This window comes from Chlorocebus sabaeus, chromosome 8, assembly GCF_047675955.1.
Source record: "Chlorocebus sabaeus isolate Y175 chromosome 8, mChlSab1.0.hap1, whole genome shotgun sequence".
Lineage (NCBI taxonomy): Eukaryota > Metazoa > Chordata > Mammalia > Primates > Cercopithecidae > Chlorocebus > Chlorocebus sabaeus.
Window position 1 is genome coordinate 27710196 of NC_132911.1, and position 21324 is coordinate 27731519.

At 38.5% G+C, this 21324-nt stretch overlaps 1 protein-coding gene across 2 annotated transcripts in view; it reads left to right on the forward strand.

The window, feature by feature from the left end:
* Positions 1–21324, forward strand: part of ELP3 (elongator acetyltransferase complex subunit 3) — a 104696-nt gene that overhangs the window by 24463 nt on the left and 58909 nt on the right. For both annotated transcript variants that reach the window (XM_007962016.3, XM_073018018.1), the window contains exons 8-10: positions 11152–11313; positions 13883–14009; positions 19292–19485. In XM_007962016.3, the coding sequence (XP_007960207.1) occupies positions 11152–11313; positions 13883–14009; positions 19292–19485 (483 nt within the window). The remainder of the gene's footprint in view (positions 1–11151; positions 11314–13882; positions 14010–19291; positions 19486–21324) is intronic.

Here is a 21324-nt window from a genome sequence, read left to right on the forward strand (position 1 = left end):
TATTCACATTAGGGTCAAGTTTTACTGCTGTGTTAGCTCAGGTGTCCCTGCTGTGTTTTCATATGTTGAACCTGATTAAAGTTTTGCTTCTTAAAAGAATAGGAGTTAAGGTAAAGAAAAGCTCCAGCAAGCAGAGAGCCTGGTTATTATTTATGGCAAGCTAGTAGCAAGCCGTGTGTTACATATTCTTGCGGATGGAAAAATTCAAAAGTTGAGTGAACAGAGAGTTCAAGGACAAAACAGGTATGGCTTTTGTGAAGGCTCATTAAATCAAGCAAAGTGCTAATCACTCATTACTATCAGCTGGACTGAGATTCTTCAGTAATCTCCAGAGAGCAACAATTACTGGTGACTGTCATCGTGTAACAATCAGGCTCTAGAGATGAAAAAGACCGGTAGTGGGATCTGAGTCACCCATTCACTAGAATGCAAATGTTGCCAAATAACTCGAACAACCTTTTAAAATGGTTTTATTCCTTTTTAATCAGCTTTGCCCAGAAGCAGTTTTACATTCAACTTTAAGGCTCTTTGGCTGTTTTCACAAGATGCAATTTAAAAGGGTAGTTACCCATTAAAAAGTGGGTGAGTCATACTTTCTCCCTGTGGAATTTTAAATTCATTTCCGTTCCTTCCTCTTTTTCCTCCCCATTAATGACTTTAAATCCTCCAACTGTGTTCTTACCTGTCTTAGAAAAGCTGAAGTGCTAGGTAATGCTAGGTACCAGGCCCAGAAGACAGTTTCATAGACTTGCAGAGCTGCGACAGAAGCAAAAGGAACCTACAGAGGCCTGAGAGTGACTGACTGTGGCCCTGCTGCCCTGGGCCTCATTTCTGGCAGCCCTCAGGACCTTCTGCATTTCTGGGCTTTGACACTGATACTCCCTACCTCGCACTTATTCTGTTGACCATTTTACTTTCTCTTTTGGTCACCCAGATTTCCATACATGGTGACCAGGATCCTTAACATTGGCCGGAGAACGTAGGATACAATCTTAGTCACTTTAAGGAGGTGATATTGTTTGTCTTTCAGGATTTTATTTGAAACAAAAATTAAACAGTTTTCAATAAGCATCCACATACCCATCATCTAGATTCTATAATACTTGCTTTATCACATATCTGTCAGTTCCACTATCCATTCATCAGTCTCTTTCATGCATGCTTGCGCTCTCTTTTTTGATGCATTTCATAGTAAGTTGTATGCTTCAGTATGCTTCTCCCCAGATACTTCATCGTGCATATCACTGACTGGTGTTCACTGTTTGCAGTGTTTTTCTTTTGAAGTAAATTTACATACAGTAAAAAACAACGTGTGGCATAATATATGTATGAGAAACACATATATTAAGTATACCATTTGATTATTTTTGACAAATGCATATACCTGTACTACAAAGTCGTATTAAGAAACAGAATGTCACTGTCATCCCAGAATGTTTCGGGGGAAAGTTCTCACATCCCTCTTCCTAGTAAATCCTCCCCTGCGCCTCCCAGAGGCAGCCATTCTTCTGATTTTTTCCCCCATCACAGATTAGTTTTGTCTCTTCTAGAACTTCGTATAAATGGAACCATGTAGCATACTCTTGTAGGCCTCTCTCACTGAGCATAATATTTTGAGATTTATCCATGTTGTTGGATGATTCATTTGTTGTTACCTATTTAGTGGTGAGTTATTCTATTGTATGCAGAGATCACAGTTTGTTTACCATCCTTCTATTGATAGATGCCTGAGCTGTTTTGTTTGTGGCCATTATGAATAAAACTTCAGTGTACATTCTTGTATAAGTCTTTTTGTGGCTATATGTATGTATTTCTCTTGGGGAATAAATAGACATGGAATTGCTATATAAGTTTAGTTTTACAAGAAACTGCCAGTCATTTTCCCAAAATGGCTCTACTATTTGTACTCCCACCAATAATGTATGAGCATTTGGTTGTACCACATCTTCACCAACATATGGTGGTGTCAGTCTTTTTAATTTTAGCCATTCTAGTGGGTGTATAATGGTGTCTCGTGGTTTTAGTTTGCTTTTTCCTGATGACTAATGATGTTGAACACTTATGTGCTTATGCTATTTGTATATTTCCTTTGTGAAGTATCTGTTAAAATCTTTTGCCCGTTTTTGATGGGGTGGTTGTATATGCTAGCTGCCAGTCCTTTGTCAGCTCTATATTTTGCAAATGTGAAAACCCAGTCTGCAGTTTGGCTATTTGTTATATTAATGATATCTTTTAGCCAGTTTTTAATTTTGATAAAGTAGAATTTAGCAGTTTTGTCTTTCATGGTTATTGCTTTTCTGTAATGTCTCTAATAAACCATTGCACATTCCCAAGGCACAAATATATTCTCCTGTGTTTTCTTCTAATTACAGTTTGAGCTTTCACTTGCAGGTTTATGTTCCATCTTGAATTAATTCTTTTGTGTAGTATGAGGTGGGGATCACAGTTTCTTTTTCCCCATGTAGACATCTAGTTGCTTTAACATTACTTCTTTAAAGACTTTCCTTCCCCATTCGGATTATATTTCACCTTTGTTAAAAATCGAAGGACTCAGTAGATGTGGGCTGGACTCTTTTCTGTTTCATCGATCTGTTTTCGATCCTTATGCCAGTGCTACACTGTTTTGATTACTGTGGCTTTTTAGTATGTCTTGAAGTCAAGTAATGTGAGTCTTCTAACTTTGTAATTGTTTTTCAAAATTGCTTTAGAAATTCTGGGTCCTTTGCATTTCTATGTAAAATTTAGAATCAGCTGGCCAAAGTCTATTAAAAAGTATAATGGATTTAGAATTGTGTTAAAACTATAGAACAAATGGAAAGAATTGACAATTTATTGCTTCTTCCAATTAACGAACATAGTCTATCTCCTTGTATACTTAGGTTTTTAAGTTCTCTTAGCAATCTTCGTTGTTGAGATTGTGTAAGCCTTTTGTAAACAAATTTTTTCAAAATATTTGTATGTGTTTTGGTGCTACAGTAAATGAAATGTAAATTTCATTTTAAAATTTTATTATTATTATTTTTGAGTGGGAGTCTCGCTCTGTCACCCAGGCTGGAATGCAGTGACACCATCTCAGCTCACTGCAACCTTCACCTTCTGGGCTCAAGCCATTCTCCCACCTCAGCCTCCCGAGTAGCTGGGATTACTGGCATCCACCACCATCTCTGGCTAATTTTTGTATTTTTAGTAGAGATGAGGTTTCACCACGTTGACCAGGCTGGTCTCAAACTCCCGGCCTCAAGTGATCCGCCCACTTTGGCCTCCCAAAGTGCTGGGATTACAGGTGTGAGCCACCATGCCCAGCCATAAATTTCATTTTTTTCAAATTTTTGCTGCTAATATGTATATACATACAATTGATTTTTATATATTAATGTTATAAGACCTTACTAAATTCACTACTTAATTCTAAAAGCTATTTTTGTAAATCCATTAATATTTACTTCCTAAACAATCATGTCATCTGCAAATGTGCCTTTTACTTTTCCCTTTTGGATTTGCATGCTTTTCTTTCTCTTGCCTTACTGTACTGCCTAGGACCTTCGGTACAGTGTTAAACAGAAGTGGTAAGAGTGGGCCTCTCTATCTTGTTCCCAGTGATACAGGGAAAACATTTTTATTTCAGTATTAAGTGCAGCCTGTGGGTTTTTTCTAGTTACCTGTATTAGATTGAATATGTTTATTGAGAGGGTTTATCATTAACTCATTTGTCTAATGCTTTCTCTGCATCTATTTAAATGGTCATATGATTTTCCTCCTTTATTGTGATAATATGAATTATTTTGGTTTTTTTTTAACATTAAACCTCACAGTTCTAGGATAAACCCTATTATATCATCATCTTTACATATTGTTGGATTCAACTTACTGATACTTTGTAGAGGATTTTTGTGTCTATGTTTATACGGGGTGGCAGCCTGTAATTTTTATAGTTTTGTTGTCAGGTATTAGTTGTTGGTATTAGTATAATTCTGGCTTCACAAAACAAGTAAGGATGTGTTGTTCCCTCCCCTATTTTCTGAAACTGTTCATGTAACATGAATGTGATTTCTTCCATAAATGTTTGCTAGAACTCACCAGTGAAACTATCTAGGGCTGGAATTTTCTTTATGGGAGGGTTTTAGATAATTAATTCAGTTCATTTAATAGATATGGAGCTGTTCATATTTTCTGTTTCATCTGTGTCCATTTTAATAAGTTATGTCTTTCAAGGAATTTGTTTCATTCATTTTGTCAAATATTTTGGTATTACGTTGCCTTATTAGGCTTTTAATGTCTGTGGAATCTTAGTGATCACCCTGTTTCAACCCTGACACTCATCATCTGTGTTCTCTCTATTTTTCTTGTTTACCCTAGTTAGGGGCTTATCAATTTTGTTGTTCTTTTCAAAGAAGTAGCTTTTGGTTTTGTTTATTTCCTGTACTCTGTAGACTTCTACTTTTATTTTTATTCTACTTTCTTTTGGTTTAATTACTCTTCTTTCTCTAGTGACTTAAATAAGGTATAAAAGCTTGACCGGGCACAGTGGCTTGCGCCTGTAATCCCAGCACTTTGGGAGGTGAGGCGGGCAGATCTGGCCAACATGGCGAAACCCTATCTCTACTAAAAATACAAAAATTAGCCATGTGTGGTGGCACGCATGGCTACTGGGGAAGCTGAGGCAGGAGAATCGCTTGAACCTGGGAGGCAGAGGTTGCAGTGAGCTAAGATCACGCCACTGCCCTCCAGGCTGGGTAACAGAATGAGACTCCTTCTCAAAAAAAACAAAAAGATTGGCCATCATTTTAGACCTTTTCCTCAAATCACTGCTTTAGCTGAATCCCACACATTTTGATGTGTTGTATTTTAATTATTCAATTCAAAATATTTCTTAATGCCCTTTATATGTATATATATATTTTTGATCCATGGAATGTATAGGAATGGGGTGTTTAATTTACAAATTTCCAGACAATGAGGTTTTTCTTGATATCTTATTAATTTCTAATTTATTTTCATTTTGGCCAAAGAACCTACTCTATATAATTTTGGTGTTTTAAAATTTATTGAGACTTGTTTTATGGCCCAGCATATGTGGTCTCTCTTGGTGAACATGCCATGTATGTTTGTAAAAAATGTATATTCTCAGTTGCTGGGTGTCATGTTCTATGAATATCAGTTAAACCAAGATGGTTGGTAGTGGTGTTCAGGTAGATTTTATTTTTTATTCTTTTGTAGTTCTGTCAATTGCTAAGAGATTGAAATCTCCAACAATGATTGAGGAACTGTCTACGTCTCTCTTCAGTTATATTAATTTTTACTTAATGTAATTATTTTGAAAATCTGTTGTTAGGTGCGTACACATCTATGATTGCTGTGTTTTCCTGATGTATGAGCTTTTCACCATTATGAAATTACCTCTTTATCGTCATGATATGTCCTTCTGCATCCCTGGTCTTGCAGTTTACTTGGCATTAATTTAGCTGTCACAGCCTCATGTGCTTACTGTTTGCCCTGTGTATTATCCTTTGCCATCCATTTGCTTTCCACCTGTATGTTTCTTTATCTTGAAAATGCATTTCTTTAGACAGAAGTCTACAGTAATTGGGTCTTTTTTTTTTAATCCATTTTGCTCATGTCTGCCTTTTAATTGGAGTGTTTAGTCTGTTAACATTTGTTGTAATTATTGATACATCAATTTAAGCTGATGGTTTGATTTGTATCTACCAGTTTAATCATCTCCTCACTTTGGTTTTCAGTAGCCCAGAATAATAGTTGTAATGAATACTATTGTGGTCTAATTCTTTATAATGTATTTTTTCTATATCCTTTAATAGGGAATGTCTTCTTAAGAGAAAGGGAGAAGACTCCTTATATCTGGTACAATGCCTTAAGCATAGAATTCTGGTACTTAGTAAATGCTAAGTGAATGCAGTGGAAAGAACTTTCCCTTAAGAATCAGGAGACATAGCCTCCAGACTTATTTATATTATTATTTTGCATTATTATCTAGTTTAATTCACTATTTTGTGTGTGTGATTTAGTTTCCTCATCTATAAAAATGAGGAGGTGTAGGACTGTATTATCTCTAAAATTATATCTGTCATCTATGATTTGAAGCTTTCTAATGGAATGAGAATTTTTATCTAAAAGATATGTTCACAAGTTATTCTTCATTTAGCAACCACTTTCTGACAATCATTTTCTATGTTTTTATGTATATAACCCTTAAATTTCAATGTGGATATAATATTAAAAGAATATAATATCTGTGATTCTTTTTTTCTTTTCTGTTAATAATGTGTTGCTGCTTGTTCTTTAGCTAGACGAGGGGACTACAAAATGATAGTTTTTGTCAGCCATGAACAGAATCAAACCTCAAACAAAATGTTATAGGTTGTTTTTATATATCTTAAGCCCTGCCAGCTAATATGATAGGGCACAATGGTCTTTGATTAGTCTGTAAGCTACAGTGCCACCAGGTTGGTTTTTCATAGGTAGTACTCTTTTTTAAATCAAAATTCTGTTCTTTGTTACTTCATTTTGTGTTGGGCAATGGTTAATTTATAGAACCTCATGACAAAACCACCAATATTGAGGAAGCAGACTTGACTACCATCTCAAAAAAAGATTGGGCGGAATAGTTATTTTTAAATCCTCAAGCACATCAAACAACTCATTTAAGTCTAGAGTATCACAGAGCATTGGGCAGAACTTCAAATTTTTTTGAGATATTTTCAAGATACGGTGATAGTTAAGAAGAGGAATTTGTTCATAGTGCTGCTGCCAAGGAGTTACACCAATAACTCGAGGTGTTATCAACAATTCAAACAAATCTGGCTGTTCAAAGGAGTGGGTATACTCCACTGACTTGTTTTGGGACCATAGATGGAGAAGAAATTATATGTTGTGACTAACGAAAATGAATATTTCATCTCTGTACCATTTTTTACTGTGCAGTCTGGTTTGAGCAGGTTGACTATGAGGTTGCAGGATGTCCACAGAGGGAATGTTCTGTAAGCCTTTCAGGAACTTGAGCCTTGAGTTCTTGTGAGAGTTTAAGCAAGACTAGATTCAGGCACATCCAGTTGCAGTAAGGACAAAGGTTCTGAAAGAGGAGCTGCCACGAATTATTCGTAATGAGAGGTGCCCTGTCTGATAACACAGCTTCTTGGAGTGAAACAAAAGATAGTTTCCAGAAGATAATGAAGAGACTTTAAAATCAGTGTGCTATCTTCCTTCCATCAGTGTCCGCCTGGTTGGGCCCTTAGTGCAAGGAGACGATGATGATAGATAGTGCTTTTGTCAAAAGGTCGCTTTCTTCTTTCCAGAAATAGAAATATGCTTCCCAAGAAACAATCTAAATCTATTTATATTTCTGCCACTTCTAGCTTTTTGTTCTGTAGTCGTTTCTCTCTTTTTTTTTTTCTGTAAGTCTTATCCCCCCAGCTAGATCCTTAAGCATGTCTGGGATAAGAACTATTATAGTTTTACTTTCTGAAGAATACCTGGCCTACTGCTAGGCACCTTCTAAGGTTAACTTTTTGCAAGAGGAAGGATAAACTGTAGATGTATCTGGAGGCTGCTGCTGGAGTGAAGAGAGACCTCCTGTATTCCCAGTTATGCCTAATTCATTTATTCCTTCTTCAAATTTGTAATTTTTTTTTTAATTGACGGAGAATTTTTAGTGTTGAAGCCTTTTAGCCTCTAGACGTGTTTGAGACTGCCAGCTTTCAGAGGCTTCCTGTCCAGATGGAGAGACAGACATATCCACACATAACAAGGCAGACTACTTGTAGTGTGGGCAGGATGCTTTGAGAATGGGAGCACTGAGATCTCACTGGGGGCGGAGGGGTTCTGGGAAGATGTCATCGGGGGAGAAATGTATTGGAGCTCTGTTTTGAAGGCTGGTAGCTTTTGGTTTTTGTTTGCTTTTAAATTCCTGGGTTATTGTCCCATTTCTCTTCACCCCTGCTCCACAATTTTTAAAAATTCTGTCAGCATAAGCTTTTGGCTTAAGCTATGCTTCACAGAGAGCATTAGCATCTTTTATCGCTGGTGCCATTCCTATGGCATACAGGAAAGCGTAGGATTCAACATAGCCCCATATTGTTGGGCTGTACAGGCTTAAAATGAATCTGTAATACCACAAAAAGAGCAGTAGAATTGGAATCAGAGGATCCCTTTTGAGCCTTGGCTTTGTCTCTCAAGAAGTTGACAGAGTTGCTGCATGCGGAAGAACTTGTAGCCCCCAAGAGTATGGGAGTTGGACTGGGTACTGAAGGAGAGCCATGCTTTTGGATGGCTGTCTAAATGGCACATACTGTTGGATAGCTACCTTGGTGATACAGGGGGATCACATTAATAGCAGGCCATAAAATATCAGCTTAGATTGGTTGAAAGCCTGTATGTGCATATTTGCATATTAAAGAATAGTTATGTTGATATGTTTACATCTCTGTTAAATGAATAATTAGATTTAGTGAGATGTAGGATTAGATATAGTATTATCCAAAAATTTTCATGAGAATACAGTAAGCCTATGGGAAAAATTCATTGTTTTGTCATTCAAATTTGATACAAATTTCTGTTTAATTGCTTTTCGGATGAAACTATAATTCTGGAAAGAGGAAATGTAGTGAAAGCCTTTTTATAAATATAAAATATTGACTTTTCAAAACCTGAGTTGTTTTTTTCTTCCTCTATTTCTGTTACTGCAAAAGGTAATGACATTTCCTGCCTGAGGAAAGACATTTTTGAAATGGAGTTAAATTATTATTTGAGAATAAGGTTTCCTTCTATGGCCTGTACTATATTCTGATGACTTATAAAGAGACCTTGTATAGCAGTGTCCTCTATATGTCCTTGGTGGGGCCTTTGACATTCTGTGCAATAGGAAGACTAGCTAATAAATTTTCTCTTTCCTCTACACAGATTCCCATTTGTGTAATTGCCTGCCCTCTAGTTTTTCCCAGTGATGTAAGCTACTATTATGCCACTACACTTGTTAACTTAATAGTATCACTGTTAAGAAATAACTGCAGGTTTTTAAAAAATACCAATTGGAATGCCTCATTCTAGGATATTCTCATTTACCTTTAAAAACGTAGTCATTTAGAACTTTTTGCTTTCTGGTTTTTTTTTTTCTTTTTCCAACCTTTGTATTGTGTGCCTTCTTCATAGTATATGAATATTTATTTTTATTTGAAAAATGTTTTCCCTCAAACCCAATACTTGATGGTAGAGAAAGGTGCGTTACGTCTCTTCTGTGGCATCATGTACTCCTGTTACTGCGTGCCTTAGTACCCACCTGTTTAAGAGGCACAGGACCTGATGATTCTATTGTTTCAGAGAAGCCAAATTAGTTTGAATCCTGTCTTAGGCAAGATTTAATAAGGTCTGAGCCTTTTTTCTGTCACATATTTCATCTTTTAGTGACTTTGAACTACTCGTTTACCTTTAGTCCTGTTGCCTCTGGTAATCCTACCTAAAACCTCGCGGAATACAGAAATAAACAATGCAAAAGAGTTCAGATGTCCAGAATGAAAGACTTGAGAATTTGTTCTCTAGATTGGTGATTCTTAGCTTTCTTAGTTATTATTACCAATAAATAAGTCCGTTTTTATTGACAATTGAGAATGAAAGAGTGAACCTCACAGAATTAGTTACAAAAATTACAGAAATGTTATGATTTTTACTTTTCAATAAAGAGCAATGAACTTCTTCAGAAAGAAGGAAAATAAATGGTAATTTTTTTAAGGCTTCTCTCATCCTCCCCCCAAAATTGAGAACATTGTAGAAGGGTGCATTAAGAAAAATGGTTGGGTTCTAAGAATTGAGAGATGTTGGCCGGGCGCAGTGGCTCATGCCCATAATCCCAGCACTTTGGGGGGCTGAGGCAGGCGGATCACTTGAGGTCAGGAGTTCGAGACCAGCCTGGCCAACATAGTGAAACCCCGTCTCTACTAAAAATACAAAAAAATTAGCGGAGTGTGGTGGCACGTGCCTGTAATCCTAGTTACTTGGGAGGCTGAAGTACGAGAAATGCTTGAACCCAGGAGGTGGAGGTTGCAGTGAGCCAAGATCGTGCCACTGTACTCCAGCCTGGGCAACACAGTGAAACTCCGAATCAAAAAAAAAAAAAAAAAATTGAGAGATGTTGAAAAGCAGAGAAGTCTGGGGCCCATGCTGAGTTGTCTAAACAGTGTGGTAACTGGAATACAGAGCAAGGACTTTGAAGTCAGGTGGACCCAACTTCGGATCCTGACTCCAATTTTATTAGCTCTGTGTCCTTGAACGTGCTGTTTACTCCCTTTCAACTTCAGTTTCACCACTTGTGAAATGGAGATAATAGGACACACTTCATAGAGCTGGTGGGAGGATTCAGTACTAGAGTGTGTGGCACAGAGCTTGGCCCACAAAAGACTGTAAATGTGAGCTCCTATCCCCTCACTTCACTAGCCCTGCTAGCAAGAGACTTGCTTCTCTGCCTCTTTGGCCAGCATTAAGGCCACTAACTCAAACAGCATGAATCTAAAGTGGTGCTTGCTACTCTGATACATGATTTTAGTAAAAGACAAAAGTGATTGGTAATTTTGTAAATCATTGCTAAGATTAATAGACTCCGTGAAAAGACTTTTGTGTATATAGAAGACATTTCATCTAAAATATTCCTGTAATCATTACATATACCCTCCCCCCTTTTTTTCTTTCATTTAAAATGACTCAAAAATATAGAGTGGGAAATAAATAATGCAGATGGTTTTCACTTATGTGAAAAATGGTTGCTAGGAATTGAAAAATAGGTTTTCACAGTTAAAATCACTGCTTTCAAGGAGATTATGGTTGCAGCTTACTGCAGGAGAATAATAATGATAATGATGATAATAACATTACTATGCTAGCTCAGTCACATCAATCCTATGAGGTGTAGATAGTATATTATCCTCATTTTGCAGATAAAGGAACCGAAGCACAAAGAGGTTAATAGCATCCTCATGTGCGTAGTTAGGAAGTAGCAGAGCCAGGATTTGAACTTAGACAGCCTGGTTCCAGAGCCTACACTCTTTACCACTATCTCATGCTAGGAGGACAGAAAGAAGGCAGTTTTTTTGAGAGTGAGTAATGTCTTGAAACCTGCAACAGGTTAATTATTTTAGATTTGCTCTACAGGTATTCTGAGAGAAGCCTCACAAAGTGTATTGGAATTACTATAGAGACCAGACCAGATTACTGCATGAAGCGGCATTTAAGTGACATGTTGACCTATGGCTGCACAAGGCTGGAGATTGGGGTGCAGAGCGTTTATGAAGATGTGGCTAGAGACACCAACAGGTAAGATGGTGGCAGGTGATCTTGCACAAGCCTTCCTCCAGCTTCACCAGTTTTCTCTACATTCATACCCAGCCTTTCTTCATTCTGACCAGTCTTAGGGAAAGAAGTATGGGTATTCCTCCTTTTCGAAGTTCTTTCTTCTGTCTATCCTCTTACTTCCATCTCTCCTTCCCTCATTTTCAGTTTTTCTCTAGTGACTCTTTTCCAGCAGCCTGTAAACACGCTCATCTCTCTCCCTCTTCTTGTCCTACACAGCCTTGTCCATATAGAAAGCAGGGGAGAGGACTCAGGGTTAGTAGTTTAAAGCAGGAGAGAAGGCCAAGAACAAAGAAAAGAGTGAGTAATGTTGAAGAGATTCATTTCTGTGGAGCAGATACCAACTAGCAAAAAGTATGGTGATGCCATGGTTGTAAACTTTGAGAAATTCGGGAATGCAAGGAAAGAAGGAAATAAGAGTTGTTAGAACTTTATTATGCTCCCTCTAGAAATATGTCTTTTAGTTGAAAAGAAAATGCCCGTGAAAGGTTAACTGTATAAGGAACTTAATAGTTGATTGCTAAATTAGTGGAGTAGGGGAGACAATTGAGAGTTTATTAGACAGCTGAGATGATTAAGAATTGTAACGGTGGGCTTTGGAGGAAGGATGTGTTGCGTTGGATGTTAAAGGCCCCTTTATTCTGTAGGGTTTCGGTAGATGTGATTGGTGTTGTGCCAGGAGAAGGAAGCAGAGAGGAACTAGGGAGACAAGCACTGATCAGCGTCTTAGAAACAACCAAGAGGAATGCCAGGCCGAGGAGGATGGAATTTTCCCTTAAGGAATAGAGATCTGTTGAATATTTTTTAGCATGGGGAAGAATCTCATGGATATCATGTTTAAGAGTAACTGAATAGGATGCTCTTTTGTGGGAAAAGGCTTCAACCAGGGAAACTGTGGAGTGGTGTAGCCTTCAAGGGCTGTGCTAGAGAGACACCTGGGCAGATGGAGGGGAAGGTGAAGCGTTCTGAAGAATACGACATCTGAGTTGAGACTTCGTGGAAGAGTCTGAGTTGGTCAGGTGCAGAAGAGGAAGATTGAGGCAGAAGGAACATAGGAACAAACTCCTGGAGATGGGAGTGTGTGGCACATTTGGGGAATTTGGAGTGGCTTAGTTTGGTTAGAATGTGAGATAGGAGAATGATAAGAGTAAGGCTGAAAAGCAAACAGAGGGCCTGGTTATTAGGGGCCTGAAGAGTCAGCCCAGGGAGGCTGGACATTAATCCAGCGGAGCAAGCCACCAGCAGGCTTAAAGCTACAATGTGATGGAGCATATCTGCAGCTTAGAAAGATGCCTTAGTTACAGTGTAAGGGGCAGGTCAGAGAAGAGCAAGTTGGAAGGGAGATCAGGTACAAGGCTGTTACAGAAATTAAGCAGGAAATACCGATGTCCTGGAAAGAAGTGAATGGTGGTGCTGGTGACTGACTGGAAGTGAGGATAAGAGAGAATGGGAAGTCAAGGAGGCTTGGAGAGAACATGGGTTTCATTTGGCTACACTAAGTTTCAGGTACCTGTAGAATAGCCAAGTGAAGGTTTGCTTTAGAGCAGGACTAGGCAATAGACAATTCAGCAGTGATCAAAATGTTCTGTGCTTGCAACCAAGTTTTCCATTTTAATTCTTCTAAATATAAATTTTAATAACCACATGTGCCTAGTGGCTGTCATTTTAAATAGTGCTGCTTTAAAGTATTGGTTATTTGGGTTTGGAATTCAGGAGACAGGCCTGGCCTTGTCCTAGGAATTGGGAAGTCATTAGCAAAAAGAGATTAGAAATTGAAGTCATGGAAATGGAGGGGAGCATTCTGAGAGAGTGAGATGGAGTCTGTGGTTTTTAGGATCCTTCTGCCGTGAATGGGAACACCTTGGTGGCAGAAGGATTGCCACAAGGCTTCAGTCTAGTTGCCCAAAACTATTATTAGGACTTGTTTCCTGCTGGATGTGGCTCTAGAATGCTAAATTAAGATGATTTATCCACGTGACCCCAAATGACTCTGCCTTCTCACTAAGTCATTCTCTCTTTCTACTGTTTTTTTAAGGCTCCTCCAAACCCATCAGTGAAATCTATTTTGTATTGTAGGTTTCAGTCTTCCTCTCTGTCTACAAATAATTTCATAAGATCTTTAAAGGAAAGAACATAGCAGCTTGCTGCTTCTGCATGGTTTTGAGCTTTTGATTTTTAATACAGATACTTACATTCATAAGCTTATTTTGACTGGTGATGCTAAACCAAATAATTTTAATACACATTAACTTTTGCGACCCCAATGCTTTACTTTCAAGACTTTGAGTAGATGCGTAAGGGAATTTCTGAGAAATATCTCAGAAATAAAGTTATTTACTTCCAGGCCTCCTGAGAGGTGGGGATGTAAAAAATAACTTTCTGAGGTGTCTTTTCCCCCAGCCATATGATTTTGGTTATGGAATTTCTGTTACCTGTCTCAGAGATTGTTTTCCCCCTGTTCCTTGTGTTAACTTTGTCACCCATTTACACAAATAGGTAGTGATTTTCACAGGTAGTGATTTTCTTTCCTTAGGGGCCACACTGTGAAGGCAGTGTGTGAGTCATTTCACCTGGCCAAAGATTCCGGTTTCAAAGTGGTGGCCCATATGATGCCTGACCTGCCAAATGTGGGACTAGAAAGAGACATTGAACAGTTCACAGTAAGTGTGGCTTCAGCCAGGCGCATTCAGAATGCCTCTGCATGTTTCTTATCCCATCTGCTCTTGTTGCCTGTTTACTGATGTTTTCCATTGTTAAAGAAATGCATCCTTATTATAGAATACTGGAAACACAGTAGGGTAAGGGACATCACCCACGGCCCCATCAGACAAAACTCTTAACATTTTAATGGGTTCTTTCCAAGATTTTTCTATGCTTAGGCTTTTTTGAGGGTGAGGTTGTCTCTGCAAATATAACACAGACATACAAATATGTATGACATAGGAAATTATTGTAATAGTTTTTTCACTTAACATTATAACAAATGTTTATCCATGTTGTAGCATGGTCTCTGTTAACATGTTAACATATTTAAATGGCTTTTTAATTTAATATGCCATATCTTGCTTAACCCCTTGCAAGTTTTTCAGAATAAGGTATTACTGGTTTTTAAATATTATTTAAAAAACACTGCAGGTAAATGAGTTTATGTGTATAATTTTTTGTCGTATTTAGGTTTATCTGTTTATGATAAATTCCATGGAGTAGAATTATCAGGTAGAGGTAGAAACATTTTAAGACTCTCACTCTATTAATAAGTTGCTTTGCAGAGAGTTATAACAATTTACACTCATTTCAGCAGTTTTTCTTCACAAATAATTCTCTCCTGTTTATTTTCTATGTATGCTTATACATGCACACACACATATGTACATATATTTTACTCTTTGCTAGTTTGATCGAGAAAAGTGCCATTTTAACTTGCATTTTGAAATTGTGATAATACATTTTTCAAGTTTGTATTTACTAATTACATTTCTTTCATCTTTTTGGAGTTGTGTGTTTTTATCCTCTGACTCATTACTCTATTGGGACAAGAATATTTTTAATATTAGTTTATGTGAACTTTTTAGGTAAGGAGATTATGGACTCATTGTTTTTTATATTTGTTTTAAATATTTTACTTAACCTATTGTTAACCTTTTAGTTGTGCTTCCATTAAGTCGATCTTTTTTTTTTTTTTCTTCAAATGCCTCTAAGCTTAGAACTGCCTTTCTGTTCTTTGAATTTTCACTCTAGGTTGTTTTATTGTTGTTATTTTAACCCTCACAGTTTCTTGATCCATGTTAACTTTGTTGTGGGAAATGAGATTGGTCAGGCCTTTAGTTTTTCTTCAGATTCTCAGATAGGGCTAGTGTGTTTTAGGGATATCCTTTTATTGAAGGCGATGACAATATTTGTCAAGTTATTTCATCTATAAAAGTACTTTTAATTTGATCTGTTTAGAAAAATGCAGTTCACCATGTCTTATTTGTGAAGTTAATAATTCTTTCCTCTCAAGAAGTTTACTTTTATTATTTTTTAAGTTGGTGAACTGCACCTGAGGACCTGTTTATGAGATAACATTAATTCACAGATATCCCTCTTCGTAATTTCCCCACACTGGCTGTGTAATAGATTGTGAGTCTGGTATCCTCCCCTCAGTAACTAATAGCCAGGTGCTCAGACCCCAGGCCAAAAAGGCACCTGAAACACTATTATTATTATTATTATTATTATTATTATACTTTTAAGTTCTATGGTACATGTGCACAACATGCAGGTTTGTTACATATGTATACATGTGCCATGTTGGTGTGCTGCACCCATCAACTTGTCATTTACATTAGGTATTTCTCCTAATGCCATCCCTCTGCCTGCCCCCCATCCCATGACAGGCCCCAGGGTATGATGTTCCCTGCCCTATGTCCAAGTGTGAAACACACTTTTCTTTAGCACAGCTCCTAGGTGGACCAGTAGGATAGCCAGAACTCATAAAGTGTAAGTGCTCCTGAAAAATATAGTATGTTTCATACTGTAACAAACCATAGCAAACAGCTGAGTCTTGCTATGTATTTTCCTTGGTGTCTTCAACATAAGGAATAGTTCAGTAATAATATTGCAAGGACTACCCTTCCTGTAAACAGATTTATTTGCTTGTTTGTAATCTTTGCAGGGGAACACATAGGGAATATGAGTGGATCATATTTCTTTTCTAACTGCGTCCTAGTAAAGAGTAACAGAAGGGAGCTAAAATGAAAAATATGAGTTCTTTCTAGAGAAGAATTCTCTACAAATTAAATTGTTTTAAAATAAATAATTTTTAGAAATTGATAAGAGACAAACAGCTCAGTAGGAAAATGGGCAAAAAACTTGAACAAGCATTTCACAAAAGAGAATATTCAAATAGCCGATAGACCTATCAAAAAGTTCTCAAAGTAATTAATCTTCAAAGAAGTGAAATTTAAAACTACAATTGGTTTCTCAGTTTTCTATAGCACCTTGGTCTTGTATTGTGGCTGTAATTTATCTTATCTCTGAAGAAATTTATTACAGATATTTTTTATACATTTTATTTTTCTTTATGCAATGCCTCTGTTTCCTTTTTTCCTTTTTGTTTTGGTTGGCCCCTTAATGTCCTAGGCTTTCCCCAAGTTTATGATGATCTTCAGTCAATTTCTTATGCCCCCTTTTTTTTTTTTTTGAGACAGAGTCTCGCACTGTCGCCTGGCTGGCGTGCAGTGGCGCAATATCAGCTCACTGCAGCCTCTGCCTCCCGGATTCAAGCAATTCTTCTGCCTCAGCCTCCTAAGTAGCTAGGATTACAGGTGACTGCCATCACACCTGGCTAATTTTTTGTATTTTTAGTAGAGACATGGTTTCACCATGTTGACCAGGCTGGTCTCGAACTCCTGACCTCGTTATCCACCCGCCTCAGCCTCCCAAAGCGCCGGGATTACAGGCATGAGCTACTGCGCCTGGCCTAAAGCAATTTCTTATGCTTTTAAGAGTAGGGGATTGAAAAACTGGATGGCAAGGCCTGTGTGCCTAGCTTGCAGGCGTGCTTCACTGAAGAACGTTCTTTTAGCAATAAGCTCTCCTTTCTTTAGGTTATTCCTAAATGTCAGTATGGTGAACTCTTATGTAGAGCCATTTGATTCATCCAGAGATGAACTCTCCAACTTCCTGCTTTGGGCTGGGTGGCCTGGGTATATCTCAGGAAGTTGGTTGCTGACATCCAGAGAGTGGGGTGGAGAGTCCACCAGTCTATGTGCTGGCTTTTCCCCGTTTTCAACCTTGGTCTTCATCTAGACTTTCCTTTGTACTTGGAATCTCAGAGCCCGGAGGCTTTCCAGTTTCTCCAGGGACTAAACGTTCTCATCTCCCTGTTCAGGAAAGGCTAAGGGTTAACAGATAATTCCCTCTATGTACACACTTGATCCAGTACCCCTGTTTTTATTTCCATGTCTCTCCTCTGTCCTGCCCAGTTCTTGGTACCTCTGATCCGTGAGCCTTTCTGAGACCCGGCAGTGCAATTGAGCAGGGTTTTCGTTTCTGTCTCCTTTTGCTGTTTTCTTTACTTGCAAAGTCATTCACAAGCCTTCCTAGTTTCTGTCTTTGAAGAATTTGTTGCCATCTTGGGTCTCATCCTTGCCTCCTTTCTAGTCCTCTTTGTTATTCTGGGTTTATACTTTTTAAAAAATTATTTCCTGTTCCTTTTCTTTTTTTTTCTTTTGAGACGGAGTCTCGCTCTGTCGCCCAGGCTGGAGTGCAGTGGCAAGATCTTGGCTCACTGCAACCTCCGCCTCCTGTGTTCAAGCGATTCTTGTGCCTCAGCCTCCTGAATAGCTGGGATTATAGGCACGCACCACCACATCCAGCTAATTTTTGTATTTTTGGTAGAGACGGGGTTTCACCATGTTGGCCAGGCTGCTCTCGAACTCCTGACCTCAGGTGATTCGCCTGCCCCAGCCTCCCAAAGTGCTGGGATTACAGGTGTGAGCCACCGCGCCTGGCCCCTGTTACTTTAGTGTGGTTTTGGAGGGAAAGAAAAGAAACACTTGTTTTAATTATCTAGTGTAACCAAAAATTGAGAACCAATCAATTTTCATTCTTTCCAAAGGAATGTATCAGTCCATATGTCTCCGAAACTTATTATAAAAGCACCACAAGTACCTTTCTAAATCCCATGTTCAAATGTGGATTCAGACTGGGTGGACAATGGCTTCCATATGTGCTCTTTGTGGAAAGGCTGCAGAATATTTATTAAAGACCCGATGATTCTTTAAAATACAAATATTATAGGAAAATCACACAATTACAGAAGAAGATCTCTGAAACTGAATAGTACATAAAGAATACAGCATTTAAGAACATGATAGATGTCAATGAGAGATGGAAAGGTCTATCGTTACATTTCTTTGTAAAGCAAGTTTAACAATGAAGAGCTTTGTAAGAATGATGTGGCAAAGATAAAAAGGATTTTTTCCAGTTTACAAGATAGAGCCCTGCCAGCTGAGTAGATACTCCTGCCAAGGTGGGAGTAACAGGGGACTGTGTTGAGTCCACTTTCATTTCTCCAAAATATATTATGCAAAACAAGATTAGAACAAATTATCATTGCCAAGTCATGGAAAGGAGAATGCCTGGTGTCTCATTGCTACATCCCAAAATAAAGAAAGAAAGCAGCCAGCTGGGGTGATACAATATAAGAAATGACTGTGGCAAAAGTAGATGAGTTAGATGTATTGCTCAGTGTCCGGATAACAAATGGACGACGTGTAGGCCAGGATAGGAATGGTGCCAGTTGGCTTAGGGACAAAGTAGTCATATTCAGGGATCAGCAGACTTTTCCTCTAAAGGACCCTATAGTAAACATTTTAAATTTTGTAAGTCAGATGATCTCTGTCACAACTTTTGAAATGTTTAAACAATTAAGTATATTCCATTATTAAAGGAAGATATACTCTAGAAGTGAAGACAGACATTGAATAGATTGTCATGTGGTGATAAGAAAGAGGTAATACTGGGTTCAATGGGTTTTTTTTTTTTTAAGCGGGACAGCTAGTATTTGAAGGTCAGAAGGGCCTCTCTGAAGAAGTGGTGTTCAAACTGAGACCTGAAGATTCGCTAGATAAAGAAAAATTGATGAATTTTCCAGGCAAAGGAAATTGCCTTTGCAGGGCTGGAAAGGCAAGATGGTGGGGGTGGCATGAGATGAGATTGTGCAGGAGACAGGCTGGAATGGTGAGGGCCTGGTGCAGTCCAGCACACACTTGCTTTGCCCCAGTGAGGCCACAGAAACAAGGGGTTTCTGTTCTGTCTTATGCCCTACCTGGTCAGAAGCAAAGGCTGCCCCAGGGCCTACAGGGTATGCCAGAGAAGCTGTCCGAGGGTTGAGATTTCACCCTGGGTGATCTCTGCATAACTAATGGAGAAGTCATTTTCTGTTCTCTATTCACAGGAGTTTTTTGAGAACCCTGCTTTTCGTCCCGATGGTCTGAAACTCTATCCTACCCTGGTGATTCGTGGGACCGGGCTTTATGAGCTTTGGAAATCAGGAAGATATAAGAGTTACTCTCCTAGTGACCTGGTCGAATTGGTGGCTCGGATCCTAGCCCTCGTGCCTCCATGGACTCGAGTGTACCGAGTGCAGAGGTAGTGTGTTATCTTTTATTCCTAAAATAGTTGGTGACTAGTCTGTTCACCATTTCTCATGGAAATAGTCTGATTTCATATTAAGGGTTTTGGATTTTTTAATGGAAATAAGGTAACTGGAATGCTATCTGTAAATAGAGAGGGATGGAAATCATAGCATGTCTAAGCCACTTTGCCAATATCATATTTATTTATCTACCCATTCATTCATGAGCCTGGAGATGGAGCCATGACGGTCAGTAGGCATGGTGCTTGCTTCCCAGCAGCTTATGGTCTAGTTCAGTGTTTCCTCTTCCAGGTCTGCTTCCGTCTAGATGCAGTAATGGGTGTGAGCATAAGAAGTGTGGCCATGTGTGCAATCTGTGTTCTAGAGCCTCTGAAAGAAAAAGAGTAGCAACAATCACTCTTTACAGATATTAATGTAAATATAGAGGAAAGGTGACATATTTCTGATGGCATGAAGAAAATAATCTGAACTGCCTTCTTCCTAGGAAAGAGAAAGTAAGATCTCATTTACAGTCAGGAACCTTATTTGCCTATTTATACATACATACATACGTACATACTAGAAACATAACATAACTTCACAGAAAAATTGTAGAAGCTGTAAAATTTTCTGTGTACCTACAATCCTAACAAAGCCGATTCCCACACACACGTTCCCACCACCCTGCCAAAAGCTACCCAGGCTCCAATATTACAAATGCAAGGCCAGAAGGAGACTGCAAATGCATTACAGTCAGCTACTAGAGCAGGACTCCACTGAGCACAGAAACTGTGTGACTGATCATGTAAAGCAATGAACACTGGAAACAAGCAGAATTAACTACTTAAGGAAAATTATCAAGGATATAAAGTAACAGACTTACTTGCAGGTCAAAGGACATTTACATGATACTTCTGCTGCATACTGATTTCTCACAGTTTTAAAATCATTGGCCAAACTCCAGGATCTAAATTGCCTATATGATCTTTATTTTTAAAAACACACCTAAGAATACTAAGGAGATTTTAATAGAAAAATCAACTGTTGAAATTGCTTGCGTGGCCCTTCCCCTTGTTGTTCAACCCTTCTGAAGCAATTGAGTCCAAAAGACATTAGGTGGCGCAGAGCAGTGTAGGTGTCCACGTACAGGAGGCAGGGAGCCACAGCGGTCCAGAGCAGGGTGAGAAGGTCACTCATTCACATGCAGGAGGCAGAGGCGTGGTGCAGGCTGTTGAAGTCAGAATGTGACGAAAAGGGCGTTCATTCCCACCAAGGGCAGATCTGGTACAGGATGTCAGAGCTGTACATCCTCTAGGGGTGGGTTGGGGGTATATGCAGAAGAGGAGACAGCAAGAAAAGGCCAGTTACTTATGGGGAGTTAATCTGTTTGGCAGATATATTAATGATAATGGGTGCTAGGTTTTTTTGTTATCTTAGAAGTCAATTACAAATGTTGAAAAAGGAGAAAATTACTGTGAGCATTGTGGTGTTTTGGAATAGGAGATATTGGTGTGAACTCATAGTTTCCAACGTTTAGGTAGATGTAGAAATAAGTGTAAATGTAATGAATAACAACACAGTCAGCCCTCCATATCCTCAGATTCTGCATTCTTCATATTCAACCAACTGCAGATGGAAAATACTCAGAAAAAACAGTGAGTGGTTGTTGCATCTGTACTGAACATGTACAGATTTTTTTTCTGGTCATTACTCCCTAAACAATACAGTATAACAACTAGTTATAGTACTTACAGTGTATTAGATATCAATAAGTAATCTAGAGGCCAGGCGCGATGGCTCACACCTGCAATGACAGCATTTTGGGAGGCCAAGGTGGGTGGATTACCTGAGGT